The sequence below is a fragment of the Neoarius graeffei genome, chromosome 23, assembly GCF_027579695.1.
Source record: "Neoarius graeffei isolate fNeoGra1 chromosome 23, fNeoGra1.pri, whole genome shotgun sequence".
NCBI lineage: Eukaryota > Metazoa > Chordata > Actinopteri > Siluriformes > Ariidae > Neoarius > Neoarius graeffei.
This window is the reverse complement of record NC_083591.1, coordinates 43,751,981-43,777,479: the sequence shown is the minus strand read 5'-3', so window position 1 is coordinate 43,777,479 and position 25,499 is coordinate 43,751,981. Positions and strand designations below refer to the sequence as shown.

Sequence of the window (25,499 nt, the reverse complement as noted above, 5' to 3'; positions counted from 1 at the left end):
CAGACGTTCCCAGCAGACCCTCACCATACATTTGGGCCTGCCAGGTCTGTCCGGCTTCCTCCTCCGCCAGCGGATCCAACACACCACCAGGTGGTGATCAGTTGACAGCTCAGCCCCTCTCTTCACCAGAGTGTCCAAGACATGGGGCTGGAGATCAGATGAAACAACAAAGTCGATCATCAACCTCCGTCCTAAGGTGTCCTGGTGCCACGTGCACTTATGGACACCCCTATGCTCGAACATGGTGTTCGTTATAGACAAACCGTGACTAGCACAGAAGTCCAATAACAAAGCACCACTCGGGTTAAGATCGGGGAGGCCGTTCCTCCCAATCACGCCCCTCCAAGTGTCACTGTCGTCGTCCACGCGAGTGTTGAAGTCCCCCAGTAGAACAATGGAATCCCCAGTCTGAGCACCTCTCAGTACCTCTCCCAGGGACTCCAAGAAGGCCGGATACTCTATACTGCCATTCGGCCTGTAGGCACAAACAGCAGCAAGAGCCCTCTCCCCGACCTGAAGGCGCAGAGAGGCGACCCTCTCGTTCACTGGGGTAAACTCCAACACATGGCGACTGAGCTGGGGAGCTATAAGCAAGCCCACACCAGCCCGCCGCCGCTCACCGTGGGCGACTCCAGAGAAGTGGAGAGTCCAGCCCCTCTCAAGGAACTGGGTTCTGGAGCCCAAGCTGTGCGTGGAGGTGAGCCCGACTATCTTTAGCCGGTACCTCTCAACCTCCCGCACAAGCTCAGGCTCTTTCCCCTCAAGTGAAGTGACATTCCATGTCCCAACAGCTAGCCGCTGTGTTCGGGGATCAGGTCGTCGAGGCCCCTGCCTTCGACTGCCGCCCAATCCACACTGCACTGGCCCCCTACGGCTACCTCTGTGGGTGGTGAACCCACAGGATGTCGGGCCCACGTCACCACTTCGGGCTGAGCCCGGCCGGGCCCCATGGGCAAAGGCCCAGCCACCAGGTGCTCGCATACGAGTCCCAACCCCGGGCCTGGCTCCAGGGTGGGGCCCAGGTTGCGCCATACCAGGCGACGTCACGGTCCTTGATTTTTTCATTTCCATAAGGGGGTTTGGTGAACTGCTCTTGGTCTGGCCTGTCACCTCAGACCTGTCTGCCTTGGGAAACCCTAATGGGGTGTAATGCCCCCGACAACATAGCTCCTCGGATCATTCAAGCACACAAACCCCTCCACCACAATAAGGCGGCAGTTCTAGAAGGGGTAACTTTCAGCTTTCGTTTTAAAAAACAAAATCGCAAATTTATAACAAAATTTTCATATGGCGTAGAGATTTTAAGTTACTACTTTTGATGAGGTAGTGACCTTGACCCTGAGGCTTTTTGTTTAGATCAAAACACACGATCGTATTGGTTTGGGGTATGCGGAAAATGGAGTTCCAACGGTGATCAAATATTTTGCATGATGTTTTATTACGGTTATGATTATTCTGTGAGCGCACCAATCCATAGGTGTATAAAGTTACAACTTAAAATACAATTAGTGATAACTGTAGACTTTTCAGTGGACTACAACCTTTTTAAGGGAATGCGATGTAGTCAACCATTTATCATGTCCCAGATCAAGCCGCCATTTTTCCACAAACTTGCAGAATTTTTTCCAAATTCTTAACAGAATATTCACATCAAAGATTTAGTTATCTGTATTATTTCTTTCATCATTTTATTTCAAATTAAAACAAATATCACCATTCAAAACCATATAGTTTATTGACTGAGTATATTCAGTGGGGTACCCACACAGTACCCAGTTTCTGAGACAGACTCGATTGTAGTTCTTGCTGCTTTCAGGTCCTCCTGCAACTCTTTTCACGTCACTGCTGTCTTCTCTCTTAGGTTTATCATCGTTAGTCTAAGAGTGCGTTGTGAAATCCTTCTGTCTGGGGATGATTAGGTGTGGTTCTTAAATTTTTCATCTATATATGGCCCATTCTATAATTGCGGGTACATTTCAAGTTGGTCATCGTCAACTCTGTTACTGTTAAACTGGGCAATCCATTAACAAGATCGACAACAACAGAGTTGAGACTTTCCACCATTTTGTGTCTTAACTCCACATGCTAACCTCAAACTAGCGACAACATGGCATGTATAGAAACAGAATTTTATGGATTTTAATTCTATTATTGTTAATGTGGGGGGAGGGGTGGGAGTCATTTAGTTAATGTTTTCTGGATAACTTGGGTCTAAAAATGTACATCACGCATTGCTATTGGTGAAAGTTTATCATAATTTGCATTATTGCTCAAAACTGGTTCAATAAAGATTTCATTTGTGGAAAATAACAAAAGATTTATCTCGGAGATGCGAAAATGTACCCTGAATTCTAGAATGACCCGTATAATCAAACCAACTAGAATGACAACGATGTTTAAAGGAGATCCACAGAACCATGGCCTCACTTTCTGTTTATAAATGTCTTGAGACCTCAAGAATGGCACAGGAATAGTTAAGCGTTAACAATAAATCTAATAAAGTATTTTTTTACGATTAAAATGATTCATATAGGCAGCGGTCTGAGTGAATGACCTTGACATTTGTGACGCCACAGTAGGAAGTCTATCGGTCTCATCGCCATTTCCACTATACTAAAACACAGAGCTGACTGCAACTCCGATCCTCCATTTTGAGCCAATTTATCACCATGCCACGTAGAGGTGTTGCTGGCGGGTGCAGCAACACGACAGAAGGTGGATTTACATTGCATTCATGGCCCAACAATGTTCAAACTGCAAAGATTTGGACGCGTTTTGCGAGAAGTTCACGGGCACATTGGGTGCCCACGAAATGGTCTCTCCTCTGCTCTGGACATTTTACTGAAGACTCGTACGAGACCCCTGATCTGTTGAGGAGCGTTGGCTATAAGTCCGTACTGAAAGAGGGTGCAGTACCAACAATTAAAGGAAAAGAAAACTACAAGAAAAGGAAAGTTCAGTTGCACCAGTTCTCCTGGAGCGTGAGCCGAGGGTTGTTGCTAAAACCGGTGACGTCCTGTCCCGGGTTTTAGTAATTGCCTGAGCTGAGCAGTAATGGCGGAGTACTCAGTATGGAGAAAATGGAGAATGAGTGGAGCAGCCGTCTGATTTCTCCGCTGGATATGCTTGCCTCAACAGCAATATCTCACCCTTGCGTGGAAGAGAATGAGCGGAGAACTGAACAAACAACTAAGTCAGATTGTTTCAAAAACAATCGGCCTTCAAGAAGTGAGAACACAGACGGGTAAGCTCCAACTCTCATTTGGATAAAAAAAAACAACTCGTCGTTTACCTGCATTTAGATTAATACATTACTGTTGAAAAGTTTGGGGTCACTTTGAAATGTCCTTATTTTTGAAAGAAAAGCACTGTTCTTTTCAATGAAGATCACTTTAAACTAATCAGAAATCCACTCTATACATTGCTAATGTGGTAAATGACTATTCTAGCTGCAAATGTCTGGTTTTTGGTGCAATATCTCCATAGGTGTATAGAGGCCCATTTCCAGCAACTATCACTCCAGTGTTCTAATGGCCCTTTTCCACTACCCTTTTTCAGCTCACTTCAGCTCGCTTCAGCTCACTTCAGCCCGACACGGCTCGCGTTTCGACTACCAAAAACCAGCACGACTCAGCTTGTTTCAGCCCTGCTTAGCCCCTAAAACTCGCACCGTTTTGGAGTGGGGCTGAAGCGAGCCAAGCCGTGCCGAGTGAGGCTGGGGGCGTGAGCAGACACTCCCCTGTGCACTGATTGGTGAGGAGGAGTGTCCTCACATGCCCACACACGCCCCGCGAGCGCGCTGGGATCTGTAAACACCGCAAACCCGGAAGGAGAATAATTACGAATTACAAGAATTTCTGAAGCCTTATGCGCCTCGCCTCATCTATACGCTCTTGCCAGTATCTGTCCGCGTTGTCGGTGACAACAAGCCACAGCATCAAGACCAGCAACACTAACGACTCCACGTCCTCCATGTTTATTGTTTACTATTTGGGTCGTGAGACTACCGCTTAAAAGCTCACTGATGTCACTGTTTGCGCTGCTTAACGACATCACCTGACGTCCACCCACTTTCGCTAACTCCACCCAATGTGTCCACCCACTTCCAGCCAGCACGGTTCAGCGCGGTTGTAGTCGAAATGCAACTCCAACAGCCCCGCTCAGCCCAACTCAGCACGGCACGGCTCAGCCCGACTCAGCCGCGTTTGTAGTGGAAAAGCGGCATAATGGTACAATGTGTTTGCTCATTGCCTCAGAAGGCTAATGGATGATTAGAAAACCCTTGTACAATCATGTTAGCACAGCTGAAAACAGTTGAGCTCTTTAGAGAAGCTATAAAACTGACCTTCCTTTGAGCAGATTGACTTTCTGGAGCATCACATTTGTGGGGTCGATTAAATGCTCAAAATGGCCAGAAAAATGTTTTGACTATATTTTCTATTCATTTTACAACTTATGGTGGGAAATAAAAGTGTGACTTTTCATGGAAAACACAAAATTGTCTGGGTGACCCCAAACTTTTGAACGGTAGTGTACATGTAACTTGTATTGTGTGTTTAAGTTAGTGGTATAAGATTATTTAATTTGCTTCAGAATGTGATTGTCTCAGTTCATCTGATTATTTAATTAGCCTTTTACGTTTTATCAGTGAAAATGCATGCATGTACATGCATGTTGCATAAGTTATAACACCCATCCTGTTTTAATGAGAGTCAACCCACAATCAGTGAAGTCAAATCAGTCTTAGTTGAGCAAGTCGGTAACGGGATTTCTTACCTTCATCATAAATTTTTATTTATATGACTTTGGTCTATAGCTGTAAAAGGCCTCGGCCTTAAAACCGGTTACCGCTGTGACGTCACGCACTCAGGGCTGGCTGGCTCAGCGGGGCAGCTCGAATGCCAACTTTGCGGTCGATTTTAACTCTCAAAAATATATATATTTTTTAATTCCCATTTATGCAGCATACAAGAGTCAAGGATGGAGATACTATCCACTCAGAAATTTATTTAAAAATAAAGGTTCTGCATATCTCCTTTAAGGTCTTTGTTATGGCTCTGTAGCTACAAGTGTTAATAAGCCTGTCCCTGAGAAATTTCAGAGGCTCCTTCACTTTCACCATAATTGCTACTTATGAGAGATAATTAAATGACACTCGGTGCAACTTGCACAAGCACATTGTTTACTGCACTGATCTAGAACTTGACACGCTAGTGAATATGAACTTTTCTGTTCCTATTTAGAACTACAAACTCAAAGTCTGTGCACTAGAAATAAACAAACACAAACGTGTCCAAAAATACTTATTTCCCCTCACTGTAAGGCTAAAGAAACTACAAGATACTCAACTATACAAGCGCAAAACTGTGCAGAGTAATTTACCAATTTGGTGATGTCATACACGATGACGGCAGCAGCAGACCCTCTGTAGTACATCGGGGCCAGAGAGTGAAACTGTAAGAAAGCAAAGCAGATACACTGCATTTAAAAGGTAGTTACTTAAATAATCTTAAAATTTTAGTGGGTTCAAAATTCAAAGGGTTAAAAAAAAACAACAATATTAAATCTTTGGTCTGCCTGCAAACATGGTTATTTCACAGCTCTATATTTAATTCGGTGAGGTCATCGGACAGATGTCCAGTCTCGGAGCTGACCAAAAAGGAAATAAATCACCAAGAGGAAGTGTGTATTTCATGGTTTCTAGTGATGTCTGCTCTGATGTTGCAAGTGTAGGACAACATACCTGCTCAGCATTATCCAAACATACCTGCTCAGCATTATCCAAACATACCTGCTCAGCATTTTCCAAACACACCAACGCTTTCATCCAAATTAGTGATTAAGTCAGAGAGAGAGAGAGAGAGAGAGAGAGAGAGAGAGACACACACACACACACACACACACCGACCAACCTCTGGTCTCAAGCATGCAGAACTAAGAGCATGTGGTCACTGTGTGTGGAGGTATAATCATCATACCATTCCTGTAATGACATGGCTGATGTCTGCTCACGGATGAATAGGAACAGTCATGCAATTGTGGGAATAAAGTGGAGCCCTTCCATATGAAAAAAACACATCAAGCACAACAATTACACCCTGAATGCTCAGACAGAGATTTTAGAGCCCTTTGTTGCAAGCATCATTTATTCAAGTTTTTCTTTTAGTCAGCTATCGGTATGTCTCGTGTCAATTCATTTTCATAATTCGCTTCTTACTGTTATATATAAAACGCACCGATCAGCAAGAACATTAAATACACCGACAGGTGACGTGAATAACGTTATCTCATTAAAATGGCACCTGTCAGGGGGTGGGATATATTAGGCAGGAAGAGAACAGTCAGTTCACGAAGTTCATGCATTGGAAGCAAGAAAAATGGGCAAGCGCAAGGATCTGAGCAACTCTGACAAGGGCCAAATAGTGACGGCAAGACGACTGGGTCCGAGCGTCTCCAAAATGGCGCATCTTGTGGGGCGTTCTCAGTATGCTGTGGCTAGTACCTACCAAAAGTGGTCCAAGGAAGGACAACCGGCGAACCAGTGACAGGGTCATGAGCAGCCAAGGCTCACTAATGCGTGTGAGGACCGAAGGCTAGCCTGTGTGGTCTAATCCCACAGAAGAGCTACTGTAGCACAAGTTACTGAAAACATTAATGCTGGCTATGATAGAAAGATGTCAGAACACAGTGCATCGCAGCATGCTGTATATGGGGTTGCATAGTTGCAGAATAGTTGGAGCGCCTACACTGACCCCTATCCACAGCAGAAAATGCTAACAATGGGCATGTGAGCATCAGGACTGGACCCGATAGCTCTTGAACTAGGCTCTAAAGAGGACATTTTATGAGAAACTCAATTTTTCAGCACATACATTTGGGTATCTCAGGGCTCGACATTAAAGTGCATATCCTGGACCAAATTTTTTTTTTTATATGAAAATGTCCCTTTACACACTCATCCAGAAGGGTAATTTTGCACAAAGCCATCTGTCTACAGCAGAAAAAAATAAAACGCGTCTGGAAAAATCCCAAGGGAGTCTGGAGCCAGATTTGTGACGTCACCTGCAGAAACGCCAGCAGGCTGCGCGAGCTTGCACAGTTTCAGTGCACGGCCTGTGTTGACCAAGTTTAGCAGCTAGCGATTTTGCATTGAAATATGGAATTGTCACCTGAGCGCAATGTGGGAAACGATGAGTACTAATCCCATCAAGATTGGTGTTGCTACACCCTCCTACGATACATCTGTTAACCATTTTAATAATTACATGATAACGTTGAAGAAATTTGCAGAAAACCACCAGGTCGTTTTCTCATAAACAAACCAGCGCTGGCGTAGGATTCAGAAGGAGGCATCCCACACGCGATGTCACGAAAATCACTGTTTCCCTGGAAATCCAAATGCCAAGTTTTTTCAGAGGCGGACCAATTCGCCTCAAATGGCTTGATTTCAACTGAATTTTTCTGGTATTGCGCAAGGTAAAAAAAATTGCACAAAATGCAAAATGTGACAGATATTTGACCAAAGTTAATATAAAATAAGAGAATTACATTGATCTTGCTCCTGAATTTACCCGTGATATGCATTTTAAGGACTGCCCGATTGCCCAGGGCAAGTGAAACATACATTCTGGCAAGTGAGATATGTCCCAGACATGCCCGACCGGGCAAGTTGGAATGAGCATATATTCCAAACTAGCACCACAAAAATTAAGCTTTTTGATCTTTTTATTTCAGTTCCTAAAAGCGTCCCTCACTACATATCTGCCATTATGTCTTGGCTGTTTTCTTAGTCTCGGTTTCATTTACTGCTTTGCAAGTTATTTTATATACCCCTGCTGTTGTAGTACAGTACGCGTACTGTTTATAGACCCCCTGTGCATGACGTCACATATCACGTGATGATTACAGATGGGGTCAGACAGACACCGTCTTTCATGCAAGCAGCTTAATCGGTCTTCAATATGGTTCATTTTTGCGCTGTTTTTGCTTCTTGAAACAGAGAAATAGATAAAAAGGCATTACCGTCTCCCCGCTATCAAGAAAAATGTTAACAAATAGAAGCAAATGTTTCAAGAACAACAAGAAAATGAGTGATTAAAGAATACAACGAAAGGAGCTCAGCATGAAAACTCCAAAGAAATTCACGATTGTATTTAAAATGTATTTTACAAGAACAAAAGTTGGAAGTGAGGATGGAAGAGTTTGCTTAAAAAATCTTTTTTTTTCTGCTCAAATTCGAGTTAGCTCCTTCATGAAAGCGTTTGATTTTCTTACAGGTGAAGCCGCTTCCCTATTCGACATAGAAAACTCAGACTGGTTTCAAACAACTCGGGCATAAAAAAAAAAAAAAACCTCAACAAGGAGCGACATGTGCGATAAATCCTGAAAGAACATAACTATTGGTGGGACATGGCGATTCATTTCCGCCAGTTCGTTCATGTCGGTCAGTTCAGCAAAGAAATTCGTTCGTTCAGTTCGTTCACTCGTTCATTTTGATGACGTCACACCAAAGCGGCACAACAATGGCTGCTGTCCGAAGTTTAGTTCATCTTGAGTGAACGAGAGGCGGCAGAGGTGCCATCCACAATAGATTTTCATACATTACAATGTGCTTGAGAAAAAGATGGAAGAAAAACATTATCCTAGCATTATCTGAAAAAGACTACATAAACAAAGCTCTGAAAGTTAATTAAATGTAGATGAGAATAAAGCTGTTTTTATATTTATTATATTTATTTTAGTAGAGCCATGGTCTGCCGGCTATGCAGTTGTTCTCTCAAACCCATTAAGCAAAAAAAAAAAATTGCTTATTTAACAGCAACACTCATTTCAGAGAATAAACAACTTTACAAGTCATCGTATTCAGCGAACAGTAGCCTGCGATGTCTCTCTGCTGCATTCATGATCATTCATTGTTTGGCCTGGTCATGGACATGGAAACGGTTGTTATGCACGAACATTCGATTGACGTCACGTCTAGCGAGACCTTTTCCAGCTGTTCGAGCAAAAGACCTCCTTTAAACCCATTAAGTAACACCCATTTTGCTCATATTCAACAGCAACGCTCATTACAAAGAACAAACCACTTTATTACAAATTGCATTAACATTAAAAAACGAACACAGTATGCCGCAATCTCCAGAGCCACGTTCTTCATTGTTTATCACAGTCATGGAAACCGTTGCTATGCGCCGAGCCCAGTATGGCAGCAGGCAGGCTGGCTGCTGGCTGTTCGTTCGTTCGCGAACTGCTGAGCTCGTTCGCTGTGAACTGAAATGTATTGCTGAGTGAGAGCTCTAAATTGTAAACTAAAGACCTGGCATGTGTCAACGCTCTGATAATAGGGCTCAGATAGCCCTTAAAGAAGTAAAGTGGCGCTGCTCTGCACAGATCAAAATGCAAGTTGGACGCCCTTCTGCTACTGAACAGATCCTGCTGATTCGCCAACGACCGAGATTCAGCGACCGCCCTGCTGCCAGCGAGCAGAGACTGCTGATTCGCGAACGACCGAGAACGAGAGGCAGCGCGAACTAGTTCTAGTCGTTCACTTCGAAGACTCGTTCAAAAAGAACGGTTCGTTCGTGAACGACACACCACTAAACAGAACAGATTAAGAGCAGAGAGAGCTGAAGCTTTGTTTCTGTTATCAGAGGAACACAGTCCTGTGCAAATATATATATATGGTAATATCATCCACCTCTAGGTTTATTAAAAAAGAAAAAACCCGCACTGCATCATGATAGACTAGCTGCACTGATTCAGTTGCAGGTTGCCAGGTCTGTATAAAACACCCAGAAACTACACACTAATCATTTTAAACTCAAACATTATCCTGTCCGTCATGACGCAGCATGTTTTTTTTTTTTTTTTAAACCTGGAGGTGGATGATATAACAAAAAAAACAATATATAAATAATATTCTCAAACACAATACTGTTCAAAAATCTTGGCACCCTATTGTTTTCTTCATACAAACTTTGTTATACCTTTCTATTTTATGATTTCTACATTACTGAGTAATGAACCTACAGTCAGAGAGTTCTACACAAACACACTGAACTTTACAACGGCTGCATGCATGCAACATGGAAATAAATCAACTAAGGCAGGAAAAACTATTTTGGATCAAAGTGTTGTCTGTTACAAGTAAAAAGTAACCAATAACCAAACTTCAACTCAATATGTGATCTTCATTTTATGTTGCAATCCACAACTATTCTATGGTTTTCCTTTAAAAAAAAAGGAGTAGGACTCATAAAATAGTTGGCAAGTGGAAAGTTTAAAAGTTAATGTCGAGCCCTGTATCTGGAGTGCCTACCAACCAACAAACTCTGAAGTAAGACAACCCAGTTTCTTTTGGGCTACCTATTTCAGAAAACACGTGCTTTAAAAAGCTGTTCAAATTTGGCTCCCTTTTCTATGTTACAAGGGGACCACATTAGGATTATGCCACCCTCTCATCTCAGTTTCTACCCTCACGGCTAGAGATGTGCCTTTGCGAATGAATATTCATGAGGAAAGTGCTACTTGATTGGCTGGTGGAAGAGATGGAATGAGCAGTGGTTCATTATCATTAATTAATAATCATCAGGCACTCAGATCAGCTGTTGTGAACAGGGCTGTTTAGACAGGGTGAGAAGGCTGGTGTGGGATTTTGACTACAGCATGTGAGACATTTCATGAAGACCTCAGGGAACTGTGTCAACATGTGGAAAAGGGACACATTATGCCACCTTTAATAAATCATTAAACAGTTAATATCTTTCCCCAAAACAATATTTTATAGGTCCATCTCAGAAACTGGTCTCTCATTTGAGACATTATGGTCAAAAAATACACACTCTATTTCTTTTGTCATGTTTAAGAATAAAGATAGTATCTTGCTTTATCTGGCCTCCACTGTGGAAAATTTTTTTGATTACAATTCAAATGCTTTTGTAAAATTGATTTACATAAATAACTCCATCATGAAGAATTAAAGCCCCTCCTTCACAGATTAGTGAAAATATTGAATAAATTTCCTCTTTTTGATTGCTTGGGTTAAAAATGTCAAGTTATGATGACTGAATTGATTATTCACTTAAATATGAATATGATACAGTTTGGGTGTTTGATACGGCGAAATAGGACACAATGGAAAAATCAAGAACACACCGGAAAGATGAGAATAACGGCGGCGGTAAAAGAACAGCGACTGTACCGGCTGAAGGTCGCACGGGTCTCTACTGCGGCGTGCGAGCAATGGGACATCACTACCGCACCGGACGGAGCGGGGGTGGGGCAAAATGACTGGCCGTAGATTCTATCAAAAGTTCGATCTAAATTGACCATGGTTGCAAATTACTGGCCAAAAATACGCAAACACTATGAAATATGAAAGTAAGATGAAAAAGAAACATTCTATTGCCTTATACTGCAAGACTAAAACAAAATAAAACTGTCAAAACTCACCTTTTCAGTGATAATGTCCGAACAGATCACCCGCGTAACAGAAAGACCGCAAATGGAAGCGCGATCAACTTCTAACTGTCGGAGTGGAAAATTCCATTCTACACATGCAAATTGTTAATGTGTGTCCTTCCCCGCACACAAATAACACGCTACGGTAAAAAATACACCACAACTCATTTTATAGCTCAGAAATTCATACAAGACCAGCTACCATCGTAACATATTCTGTAAGAAACATATTCTATACCTAACTTTCAGCTTTCGTTTTAAAAAACAAAATCGCAGATTTATAACTAAATGTTTATATGGCGTAGTGATTTTAAGTTCCTACTTTTGGTGAGGTAGTGACCTTGACCCTCAGGCTTTCCGTTTAGATCAAAACACACGATCGTATTGGTTTTGGGTCTGCGGAAAATGGAGTTACAACGGTGATCAAATATTTCGCATGATGTTTTATTACGGTTATGATTATTCTGTGAGCGCACCGATCCTTAGGTGTATAAAGTTACAACTTAAAATACAATTAGTGATAACTGTAGACTTTTCAGTGGACTACAACCTTTTTAAGGGAATGCGATGTCAACCATTTATCATGTCCCAGATCAAGCCGCCATTTTTCCACAAATTTGCAGAATTTTTGCCAAATTCTGAACAGAATATTCACATCAAAGATTTAGTTTTATCTGTATTTCTTTCATCATTTTATTTCAATTAAAACCAACATCACCATTCAAAACAGTATAGTTTATTGACTGAGTACATTTAGTGGGGTACCCACACAGTACTCAGTTTCTGAGACAGACCCATATATTTATTTTATAAACGTAACTATAAATTCATCTTTTTCAAAACTGATAATCGAATGCTGGGTTTACCGAAAACTGATTAAAACAAGAAGTCTGCAGCTGCTCTTTCTCCTATAAATAGGTTGTACAGACATAACTAGGACACGTCTGGTGTGGATTTGGGGTATTCTAACTGGAACGAGACGACAATATCAACTGGTCCATCAAGCACTAACTCACATAAAGGACCACAGTAGGTTAACAATCAGAGTAGTGAACATGAAATTTAGTACATTACTACACAAAACAGAGTTTGCATGTACTCCCCGTGGGTTTCCTCCGGGTGCTCCAGTTTCCCCCACAGTCCAAAGACATGCAGGTTAGGTTAACTCCACGTTTCTCAAAGTGTGGGGCGCAGAGGCATTGCAGGTGGGGCGCATGAAATCGGAAGATTTATTATTATTTATGTATTTATTTCTTTTGCATTCCTTATTTATGCCTTTCTGTTTTGCTTGTAAGTTACACTCGCTCAAAACGTGTTCAGTTATTGTCCTTGCTAAACGTGTTAAAGAACATTACATAGGAAACATCTGCACTCGACACCGGCCACCTTTCATTCGCACCGACTATGCGTTGCTATGCGACTAACCATTGTTTACGTACTTCAGAAAGATTCTAGGGCGCTACGCACGCTAGAATCTTCAAACCTGCATTCGTGCTAGCTGAGCCCGAGACATCAGGACTAGGCACGAAAATGGACAAGTTTGTTAAAAGGGCCGCTAAAGTCGGAGATTTTACGGCACCAATAGTGAAGGGGAAGGCAAGTACCAAATGCCAACCTAAAAGAAAATATGTTGAGTCCTACCTTGGCTTAGGATTCACGGTAGCTGAGGTAGGTGATGAGGAGCGACCTTTATGTGTATTATGCCTGCGGCAACTGGCAGCCGACAGTATGCGGCCTAACAAATTGCGCAGACACTTGGCGACTGCACACCCCACTCGCACTGATAAACCCGCAGCTTTTTTCGAACGAAAACTTGCGGAATACCGGCAGCAGGAAAAGGGAATGGTGAAAACTGCGTCAGTTAATAGCAGGGCACAGATGGCTTCATACAAAGTGGCAAACCATATTGCCCAGTGCAAAAAGCCACATACAATAGCTGAGCAACTCATTCTCCCTGCTGCTATTGATATATCATCAGTTATGATTGATGAGAAAAGCGCTTCCAAATTAAAATCAATCCCCGTCAAACGACACCGGTGCGAGACGAATTTCCGACATTTCTAATGACATCGAATCCCAACTCATTGAACAACTGCAAGAAAGTCGCTTTGCTTTACAAGTGGACGAAGCAACAGACAGCAGTAAAACGTGCCTCTTCATTGCTCATGTCCGTTTCGTAAACGAGCTGTCACTAAATGAGGATTTGCTCTTTTGCAAACCTGTACCATCAAGAGCCACGGCAGAGGAGCTGTTCAAGATTATGGACAACTACTTCAAAGATCAAGGGCTGAGATAGGAAAATTGCTTGGGGTTCTGTTCTGATGGAGCGCTGACAATGGCAGGAAAAAGGAAGGGACTCCAGGCATTGATCAAAAGGGCCGCGCCAGACGCACAGTGGACGCACTGCATTCTACACAGGGAAGCGCTGGCCTCCAAACATCTCAGCCCCGAATTAAACGAGGTGTTGACAGCAGTTGTAGATGTGGTCAATTTTATCAAAACAAGACCCCTGAAAGCGCGACTCTTCTCCGCTATTTGTGAGGAGATGGGAGCAGACCATACCGCTGTGCTGTTTCACAGCGAAGCGAGGTGGCTCTCCCGAGGCAGTCTTGTCGTGCGTCTTTGAGCTTCGAACGGAGATCCGGGTGTTTTTAGAAGAGCAGCGCATGTCAGGGCTCGAAATTAACTTTTTTTTCTTTGTGTCCCCCAGTGGTCCCGAATTCTGTGTTGTATTGTCCCGAATGGAAGCAATAGTGTCCCCATTTTTTTCCTCTCTGAAATAACCAGTGGTTAATATTATCATATGAAGTTACTATTATATTTGTAAATATGCGATTTTGAACCCTTTATATCATTTTTACAACAAGTCACAAGACACAAGCGACACATGTCCTATACGTCATCTACTTCAAAATTACAGTTATTGCATTTTCAGTTGATTAAACTTTGGCGATCTCACTGTATGAATAGATACCCGTTTATTTAAAGGGGCAACTAGCTCATTCAGAAAATGTTTCAACTCCCTACATCTGCAGTACACTTTAGTTGAAAATAAGACCCCTTTTATGTTCATTTCATCTACTTATACCTTGAATATCTGTTGGCACTTATAAGGCCAACTTATAATTTTCACCATTACCGTTATCCATGTTTATGAACTTTCCGTTATCCAGTTTTATGAACTTTCCGTTATCCATTTTTATGAACTTTCCGTTATCCATTTTATGAACTTTCGCTGCCGAAACGTGGGTGCAAATGTTAGCAACATCAACATAGTGCCAGGTCCGAGCCTAGTTGTGCTGCTGACTGACTAAACTTTCTGAACTAGAAAGACACCAAGAAAACTCACTTATTCTGTTGAACGGTATCTTCCGTCAATATCATCCACATCATTCCTGTTGTATTTTATAACGTGTCTAACAGTGTTTATTAAGTTCATTCAGTTGCTAGCGTTGCCTGCAGACCAGGCGATGACACTTTGGATCCTGAAGGTCCCGGAGACGTTATGTCTGGGCTTTCAGTTTCTTCCCCGCGGTCGGTCCGCTTCAACCACTTAAGCATTTTTGTTCTGTCAAGAGTCGGCGCAGCGTGTGCGGTAGCAATTCCATTCCAAGTCCATATAATGCGGACTCCGGCCGAAGATTCTAGAACAGAATGCGCTGCTCTGTAGCCTACGGATGCAGGTGCATCGAAAGTGTAGCTACTATGTATTTTTCGCTGTTAACGTTTTAAAATTAAAATTGACAAATTAGGTGAATGTCTACGTATGTGTTACGGCTTTGTAAATAATATTAATGTAGAACTTTTTTTCTAGATCTATTTTTTTCCATTGTCCCGGGATTGTCCCAGATATGATAATTTTGTGTCCCGATGACATTTTTTATGGTCCCCGGGACGTCGGGACACCGTTAGTTTCGAGCGCTGGCGCATGTATGAGGCAGCGGCCAAATTTGGCGATGAACTGTTTCTGATGAAACTGGCTTACCTCAGCGATGTATTTGTAAAGCTGAATGAATTACATTTTCAGCTTCAAGGAAAAGACAAGCACCTACCTCACCTGGCTGACAAGATCACTGCTTTCATCCGAAAGCTGGAGGTATGGGGGAAGCGCGTCGAACAAGGACATACCGAAGTCTTCGAAAATCTCACTGAAGTCGCAGAGCGCATCGATTCTGGTGCCACCGCAGTGATCCCGTGTATACAGCAGCACATCACGGCATTGGGAGGATTCTTTAAAAAATACTTTCCCAACAGTGCTACACAATATGACTGGATAGTGGACCCATTTCATGCTGCAGGTATCTATCTGTCTATCTGGTTAATGTGCAATGGCAAATAAAGTTTTTCATTTCTTTCTGCAGCACCAGCTGATTTTAGCTCTGCTGAAGAGGAACAACTGATTGAAATGACCTCTGACTCCACCCTGAGGTTAAGATTTACATCTCAGGCACTCAGTCAATTTTGGCTGGAAGCTGAAAGCCAGTACCCACTCATTGGGCAGAGCGCTGTGGGCATTCTTCTTCCCTTTGCCACATCTCATCTCTGTGAGATTGGTTTTTCAGCAGTCGCTTCGCTAAAAACAAAGTACAGATCTCAGCTTGACATTGAGCATGACTTGAGAGTGGCAGTTTCAAGCATTTTCGAAAATCTGTAGCACAAAACAGGCCCATTGCAGTCACTAATGCTGCGAAGGCAGTCATTTGTTCACCTGCCTCTGCCCTGCCTCTTTGTAATGTTTAAAAAGTGACAAACTTAAGCACAATTTATTTAATTTGCCCATTTTCTATATAATTTTTTATTTTTAAACATTGTTCTTAATGTTGCTGGTGTTGAGAGAACTAGATGGAAATTTATGTTACTTAAATAAATTTTGAAAAAATTGTGAACTTGAGCTATTTTTAACATTTTTATTTTGAACATATTGAATGTACAGTAGACCCCCGCCTATTCGCGGTTCAGTATTCGCGGGATTTTATATAGAACATATCTCCTATACATTCGCGGAAATCTCAGCGATTCGCGGTCATTTGCGGCAAACATATCGAACGTTTACTCACTGCGAACGTTTACGCACTGCTACGTTCTCAGAGTCGAATGTTCGCTCGCTATTGGCTGAAGTTTGAATGGCGGGCTTCTGCTCATTGGCTGATACGAATGAGTGCATTGTACAGTACAGTCTCGCGGTTCCCATAGTTCAGACTTGTTCACGTGTTGTGCGTTCTTGGTATTTTTGAATAATTTTTACGCCCTACAATGGCTCCTAAATGCTCTGCATCTTCTAAGGCTCCTGCCAAGGAACCTAAGCGCCAGAAGAAGGTAATGACGCTGCAGGAGAAGGTAGGACTTCTCGATATGCTAAAGGAAGGGAAGAGTTTTGCAGCAGTGGCTCAGAAGTGTATCTAAAGTGTTTGGGATCATAGCCTAGGGTATAGGGAGTGTTTTAGACATCAAAATAAGCATTTGTGAGCAGTTTTATTGGGGGGGGAGGGGGGGTGTTACAAGTATTCGTGATTTTGGCTTATTCGCGGCCATGTTTGGTCCCTAACCCCCGCGAATACTGAGGGCTTACTGTATCTGATGTTGTTATACAATAGAAATTACTACAAATTGATGTTACCTCAATAAATTGAAAAATATGAACTTGTGTATTTTTTTTTTTTTACCATTTTGTTGGTGTGATATGGGACAAGTGGGGCGCAGAAAAATCCCCTTCTTCTGAGGTGGGGAATGAGAGAAAAAGTTTGAGAAGCACTGGGTTAACTGGTGACTCTAAGGTGGGGTTTACATTAGACTATCAGCGGATCATCAGATTAACGTTTTTAAAACGATTACCGTATTTTCTGGACTATAAGCCGCTACTTTTTTCCTAGGTTTTGAACCATGCGGCTTATACAAAGGTGCGGCTATTCTGTGGATTTTTCTTCCACCGCTGGGGCGCTCTAACCGGAAGTAGAATCAAAAATAAGATAGACGAAAAATCAATGCAAAGAAGAATTAGCAGATCTTTAGCAGATAGAACACGCACGACAAATTACTAACTGGTAATTATTTTCAAATCCAGCGAAGATGATTAAAGTGACTTGTGGTTTCAAACACAGGAGAAATGAAGGTAAATAAATACCGGTTATTTTCTCTTGGTTCTGTTCCGTTTTAATCAGCAAAGTTGCTGCCGTGTTAAAAGGCACTGTTCGGAAAGAATCTGTTCAGGTACATACATGTACATTTACAGTACAAAATCGTTCTGTACATGCAGTAAATATCTAATTTTTCAACATAGATATCTGCGGCTTATAGCCCGGTGCGGCTTGTATATCTTTTTTTTAATTTTTTTTTTTTAAATAGAGCGGATGCGGCTTATATACAGGTGCGCTCTATAGTCCAGAAAATACGGTAGTGTGCACACAGCAACGCCAATACACGATTCGCCTGCACACAGCAACGCCAATACACGGATACGCTCGGCTCCGCAGGCATCCTGCGCTCCAAATCACTCCGCCCTGAACAGCGAGTGCCCTCTGGAGGGTGCGCACTCCGGCCCTGCGCAGCTCACAGAGCGCGCGAGTGAAGTGCACGAACAGTGATTTGGGACTGAGCCGCTGTGTGTGTGCTCTCAGTACATGTCGGGCACGCGCGTCACTTACCACTTGCAAGTGGAAGGATGGCAAGCCTAAAGACAATCATAACTACACAATGGGCAGTATTTGCATCAGTATTTTCATACTTTTATACTCTTTAACGAAAGGTGATACAAGGCAGAAGTCCGCGCCGTTTTTCAGCAGTCGCGTCACATGACCAATGCCAGCGAATCAAGAAGGTGGATGTCACAGTGACGTTGTCCAATGACGATACCAGCTAGAGCTCAGCACAGCGTATCCGCGTATCTCAATGTTTACACAGCACCGGACCAGACACGATCTAGATTGAATACGTGGACCCTGGCGGATTCCCGTTTCCCGGCGTTTTAATGTAAACGGACAGTGCATCCGCGAAGAAAACGAGACAGATACGGTCTAATGTAAACTTGGCCTAAATTGACCGTAGGTGTGAATGTGGGTGTGAATGGTTGTCTGTGTCTATGCGTCAGCCCTGTGATGACCTGGCGGCTTGTCCAGGGTGTACCCCGCCTTTCGCCCGTAGTCAGCTGGGATAGGCTCCAGCTTGCCTGCGACCCTGTAGAACAGGATAAAGCGGCTACAGATGATGAGATGAGACTACACAAAACATAGGAAAACATCAGCTTGCTCCCAAGCTGGATGTTTAAGACAGACAATAACAAAATAATAGTTTATATTAGGATTAATCTTTGGACCATGACATAATACATGCTGGAATTTGATTAGTCATCGGAGATTCAAGGCTGGATATAAAAGAAAACTTTTTCAAACCAAGCAGACAAAAAAAAAAGTTCCTATGTACCTACTCAGAGTGCTCCCTAACCCCAATGTAGGTGTTATTTATCTCATAAATAAGCATTTAAAATGAGTAAATACTAAAATATCTTCTTATTATGAGAGTTAGGAGACAGAAATATTCCTCCATAACCTCATCTAGGTCTGAATGTCCCATTAGACTCAGGATTTTTTTGGTTTTGTTTTTGAAAAACAGCAGAACTTTTTAAACGAAACCAGCCTCAAAATGTTCCAAAGCACTTAACATGCGGTACTTGACATTCACCTTTGAAACACAATGTTGACTGCTAGGTGCACAGAATGTATAAAAGATTTGACGCTCACCCTCTCCTGCCCTGCTGTGTCCCAGATCAGGAACTTGTGAAGCTCATTGCCACAGGGGACCGTCTTGGTTAAAAACGATGCGCTGAGACATAAAAAGAAAACAACGAGCAGTTACGGAAACAGTGCGACACAAATGAGACAGTGGAGATGAGAAGACGAGGAAACTCTTTGTTATTGAGATCAGTGTGAAATGATAGGGAAGAATACTCTTATATTCTCACTCCATTTTTAAAAACACAGTTTCTCATTCGGTGTAGACACAAAGCAGACGCAAATATTCACATTCTCTACGTTCACGAATAATAACTGCTTTTTTCCCCCCATACGCTAATCTCCATGTGCGCACTCATCCGCAAAGATAATGTCGTTATTTTTCAGTGTATAATTATTGTAGAATAATTAAGAATGCACAGATCTATGAAATGCAAATTAAAAAGCACCCATTGCCCTCTTCCCAATCTCTCTCACTCAACCTTTCCCCTCCACTACCCTGATTACACAAGGCCATCACATTTGCCATATTAAAATTGGGGGAGGAAAGGAAAAAAAAAACAAAAACAAGAGGCCACATCGAGGTCATACCGCCAGCATTTATCAAAAGCAGACACAAGGGGGATTTCGGTATTTCTGTATCTAGCTTTTCATTTTGGTCAAACCAGGCAAAAATACCATAAATGCTACAGTATTTTATTCATAGTGCATAGTGTTCCAGTTCGGTCGCTAAACTTATCCGGTTACGACGTCATCCTCTAAGAATTGGCATACTGAATGCTAAGCCCATTTTATAACATCACAAACCAAAACTCATTTTAGGCCAAGAAAAAATAATTGTTTGTTTCCTATTACATCTTGAAAAAAAATAGGGTGGGTAGGTAGGTCTTTTTATTTTATTTTATTTTTTTTTATCACACAAAATACCGGGTAGGTAGGTTTTTTTTTTTAAATAAATTTTAGGTGTGGCATTATTTGTCACCTTTGTTGCCTCTACTTTTGCGTCCTCGTGTACTTTTAGTATTTTTGTTTTGATAGCTAACATTTTTTGAAACTCCGGCTTCCGTTTACATTCAAATGTCAGTGCTCGCAAGCCAAAATTGCTGAGCAGGCTTTCCAACGTGACTTCCATCGTGATATCGATACCGCCGTTAGCCTGGGCGCTGTGTGTATACTGTTTGCATGACTCGTCCAGCGGAGGATGATAATGTTCATAGAGTTCTTTTACAGTTGAAAACTTATAAAAATGAACTTATTGTCTTACAACCTTCCGTGTGGTCGCAACCGATCACGGTAATCGAGAACACTTCGTTGGCCGCCATGATGCCTAGCGTTGTGTACAACACAAGCCGGAGTTTCCCGGAAAGAGGTCATGACGTCAGATTGAGGCCGTGAGAAATCAATGAGTGTTTCTTGTCCGATATATGCGTTTTAGAATTAGTCACTTGTCAGATCGACAATATTATGCAAATCGTAATGCAGATATTTTTTTTTCAAAATTTATTGTTGGTCGGCGAAAATACATTTTTTTTTTTTTAAACATCTAACAAAAAAGTCTAGGGTCGGGGCATTTTTTAAATCGTCGGTTGGGTAACCGGAAACAATTATTTTTTCTTGGCCTTATGGAAGTACTGAGATACTCAAATTTGATGCAGAACCAAATTACAGAATCAGAACGAGCCAGAGTTTCCCCAAACATGAACCTGGAGCAGCTCAACCTGCAAGTAAATGTTCCAATTTGTTTGCCTTGTCACAAGTTATAACTGGCTGATGAAGCGAATCACACTATATGGGCAAAGGTTTGTGGACACCTGACTTGTGTGCTTACTGAACACCCCATTCCAGATTTAATCCACCGTTGCTGCTATAATAACCTCCACTCTTCTGGGAAGGTTTTGGAGCACGGCTATGAGATCAGGCAGTGATGTTGGATTTGAAAACCTGGGGTGCCATCAAGAAGCAGCAGCCGCCTTTATTGGTCGCATGTACACTCAAGCACAGTGAAATTTGTCCTCTGCATTTCACACATCCGAAGCAGTGAACACAAACACATGTGAGCAATGAGCACACCCAGAGCAGTGGGCAGCCATGCTACAGCACCCGGGGAGCAGTTGGGGGTTCGGTGCCTTGCTCAAGGGCACTTCAGCCCAAGGCCACCCCATGTTAACCTAATCGCGTGTCTTTGAACTGTGGGGGAAACCCACAGAAGAACATGCAAACGCCACACAGAAAGGCCCTCGCCGGCCACTGGGCTCAAACCCAAAACCTTCTTGCTGTGAGGTGATCGTGCCAAGCACTACACTACCATGCTGTTCCAATTCATTCCAAAGGTGTTCACTGGGATTGAGGTCAGGGCCCTGTGCAGGACACTCGGGTGCTTTCACTCCAACCTTGACAAACATGGAGCTCAGTTTGTGCACAGGGGCATTGTCATGTTGGAACAGGTTTGAGCCTGTTAGCAATAGTGAAGGGAAATCGTAATAAAGACACTCTTGACAAGTGTCCGCTTCCAAATTTGTGGCAAAGTTCCCGTGCCAGGACCTGGTCTTCCCAGGCAGTCTCCTGTCCCAGTACTAACTAGGCCCTTGGGCGACACCGATCTCCGTTTCAGTAGTCCTCAGCCTCTCACTTATTACATAGCTGGGGTTACAGTGGCGGGCCAGTCCTCTGGTATCCATGAGTTCGACTCCCTACTCACATCTGTATTGCAGCGTGCCTTGCCAGATAGCAGTAGGTACCATTCTGATAATGGTCTTTGGAATGACCCGATCACGAGTAGAACTCACAATCTCCCGGTCGAGAGGCGGACACGCCAACCGCTAAACCAACTCACAAAAGAAAGTTTGGGACAGAACCAAATATGGGTGTGATGGTCAGACTTTTGTCCATATGGTGAATACAACGTACATGAATGCATCTTGACGTAGCCTGAGGTTTAAACCTGTCCTGATGCATCATCATGTATATGCCTTCAAAATAAAAAAAAAAAAAAGGGGGGGGGGGGTCTTTGACTGGGAGCCATCATGTCACGTGAAGACATGACAGAGTTGGCTAGAATTTTTGTCTCAGACTTTGCTCAGTGTTAATCGCTCTTTATAGTATCTAATCCAGCTAACTAATACAGGTCATAAAATATTTCCTACCAACAGCCAGACCACATCTTCGGTGTATGAGTGTAGGGCAGAAGGTGCTCTTTACGACTGAAGGCCAATTTATGCTGACAACCCAGTCCTCGCAGATAGCGTCGCAGACAGTGTCTGCGTAGCCCCCCCACCTTCGCAGACGCTCTGCGCGCACCTCCCAAAAATTGTGACCACCGCAGAAGCCTCGCAGACAGCTTCGCAGACAAGAGGGCTCCGATTGGTCCACTCTACATCCGCTGTACACGCACTTCCGCTTCCCTACTTCCCCGGTTTGGTTTGTTTTCACGACCGGCATTTTTAAAAACACGAGCGAAGATGGAGCAGCACGAAGAGCGGTTGATTGAGGAAGTACGTACATCTATACGACTCCAGTTCTAGTCATTATAAAAAAAAAGTTCTAGTCATTATAAGTAACCGGAGGATAAACACTCCACTAACCACACCCACCAACTACTCCTAGCGACTTCGCGCCCCCTTGCGTCGTGCCGGTGAATAACATCGCGCACGCCTATTACTCCCCGCTTAACGATAAATTACAACTGTCTGCGAAAAGCTATCTGCGAAAGCCTTGCCGCAAGAGCATGCAGAGGCCCTAAGAAACATATGAACCAAACAACCATCTTTCTAACAGGCTGCTGAAACAGCAGAATGAAAAACCTGTAGTGCAGACACACAATCTGATTGGAGATTTATCCACCTCAGCATACACGCAGTTGCATTTTTTGATGTTATTTTCAGATCAAAACCAGAGAAAAATGCACAGATGGATAACTGCTCCTGATGATTTAACTGCGTAAATCATGCCATGTTTAAAAAAAAAAAAGACAGATGTTAAGGCTGTACTACAGTGAACTCAACAGCCCTGCTCACAGCTGATGTGCTACATTTTTGTGCAATACCCACAGTGATTTATTTTAGTGGCTCATTTGGGGGCAGAAAATTTCAAACTGCTTATCTAAACAACTTCCAAGACATAAAAAGTTCCTTACTCAGCTTTACTGGGCTGACTCATGAAAACATCCAAGACTGTATGTCTTCCAGCACCAAAGGAGACAAGACGTGGCTGGTTTTGCCCCCCCCCCCATAAAATCAACCTTAGGAGCATGTTTCAATGGTTAATCATGAATTTCAGAGCATTCAACCTTTAAAGATACACCTGGGTCTGATGCTGGATATAATATAGAAACTTATATTTTCCAAAGCATGTACTTACCCAATAGTTGGGCTTATGTTGTGATCAAAATGATCCTGGACAAATCTGCAAACAATACTTGATTTCCCAACTCCCGTGTCCTGCATCAGCAAAAAAAAAAGGAAAAGAGGATTCTTTTTTTTTTTAATGAATTTTCCTCTAGATCCATTCAGAAGGAGTAAAAACATCTCAATCTTTTTCAAGGTTCCTCCACCACAAATATGTGACCACGTCCTAAAAAGAATATTAAATGTACTAAGTAGCACACAAGAACAGCATACTATTTTGGGCAGGGCACTGTAGATGTCGGTAATGTGCTACTTAGCACTTTGGTATTCGGCTTGGGACAAAGCCTGTGTGTTCTCTAACTGAAGCAGGCTACATGATGGAGTTTTATGCCTGCGTTTTCAGCTCTACATGCTCCCTAGCCAACGTTTCTTTCTGCTTTGTTTAATTATACGCAGTAAGAAAACAAAACAAATCGCAAAAACAAAAAAAAGTATGAAGTTCACTCTGATTCGGACTCAAGAACTGGATTAATAGGTGTGAAAGCAGCCAAATTATATTCTGTGAATTATAGCTCTGACAGTTCTTTAACCTCAGCTATATCAGTCAAGTCTCAACCAGATGTGTCCTGTGAACATTCCTGGCAAGCTTTCAAAAAAAAAAAAAAAAAACTCTCTTAACCATTTTTTTTTTGTTCAGCACACATTCAAATAATGTATTAATATTTGGTAATGTATACAGAATACAGCCCTAATAAATAGGGTAGAGCGGGGAGGGTTGGGATGGGGAGACCAGGGACAGTTTGTATTCCCATAAATTAATTTCACCCAATCAGGTTTTAGATTACATCAGAGGTTAGTTGTTGCCCCTTAGAGTAACCTACTTCCTTTAGCGCCACAAAGCTGGATACTGCAGAAAGATCTGTACAGTTAAATATTTCTGTTAAACAAAACTTGTATTTTGGTGGCATGGTGGTGTAGTGGTTAGCGCTGTCACCCCACAGCAAGAAGGTTCTGGGTTCGAACCCAGTGGCTGACGAGGGCCTTTCTGTGTGGAGTTTGCATGTTCTCCCTGTGTCTGCGTGGGTTTCCTCCACAGTCCAAAGACATGCAGGTTAGGCTAACTGGTGGCTCTAAATTGACCGTAGGTGCAAATGTGGGCGTGAATGTTTGTTTGTCTCTATGTGTCAGCCCTGCGATGATCTGGCAACTTGTCCAGGGTGTACCCCACCTCTCACCCATAATCAGCTGGGATAGGCTTCAGCTTGCCCGCAACCCTGCACAGGATAAGCGGTAATGGATAATGGATGGATAACTTGTATTCTCTATTTCACCTCCACTCTATGGTGTAATGCACGCTGGTGAATTCAGGATTTGTTAGGAATTAAAGTATGTAGCCAAGCGTTACCATACATATGATTTTCCCCCAAAGCGTTTTAGCGTGTCGGGCCCGATACGCTTGCTCTGCCTGCCGATACGCTTAGTCGCTTTAGTTAAAATCCGATACGCTTAGATTTATACCGATACGTTAAATTTCCTACCCACAAGTAACTAGATACATAAGAGAGCAAATAACAGATCCATTTACATATTGACTGATGTGTGTTAAACAAGCGCTCTTTTTTCTCAATGTTTGTGTTGATTCTGTCAAAGTAATATGTCCGCATGGTATGATGTAAACAAACTAATCTGTTGCCATGTCAAGATCACGTGTTCAAACTGTCCAATAAAAACATCGAAAGAAAACCTCAGACATCCCGGAATTTTCCGATTCATTATAAGCGATCTCATTGGCTGCCGATGTTGTCCCCCGCCAGACGGACAAAGCAGACTGATTTTAATCACATATCATTCATGAACGTGTTTATAAGTACATAATCTTTCTGCAAACTTAAATGTATGAATTAAGTTTTCTTTTCCTTTAAAAAATGTTTTAATCTTAATCTAGTCCATTTAATAAAGTGCCAAAAGTTAA

General features: G+C 42.5%; 1 protein-coding gene across 1 annotated transcript in view; it reads right to left on the bottom strand.

The window, feature by feature from the left end:
* Window positions 1-25,499, bottom strand: part of rab31 (RAB31, member RAS oncogene family) — a 63,336-nt gene that overhangs the window by 12,566 nt on the left and 25,271 nt on the right. Inside the window, exons 2-4 of the mRNA XM_060906217.1 lie at window positions 23,541-23,620; window positions 19,194-19,275; window positions 5,383-5,454 (exon numbers count right to left, since the gene is read on the bottom strand). Coding sequence (XP_060762200.1) covers window positions 5,383-5,454; window positions 19,194-19,275; window positions 23,541-23,620 — 234 coding nt within the window. The remainder of the gene's footprint in view (window positions 1-5,382; window positions 5,455-19,193; window positions 19,276-23,540; window positions 23,621-25,499) is intronic.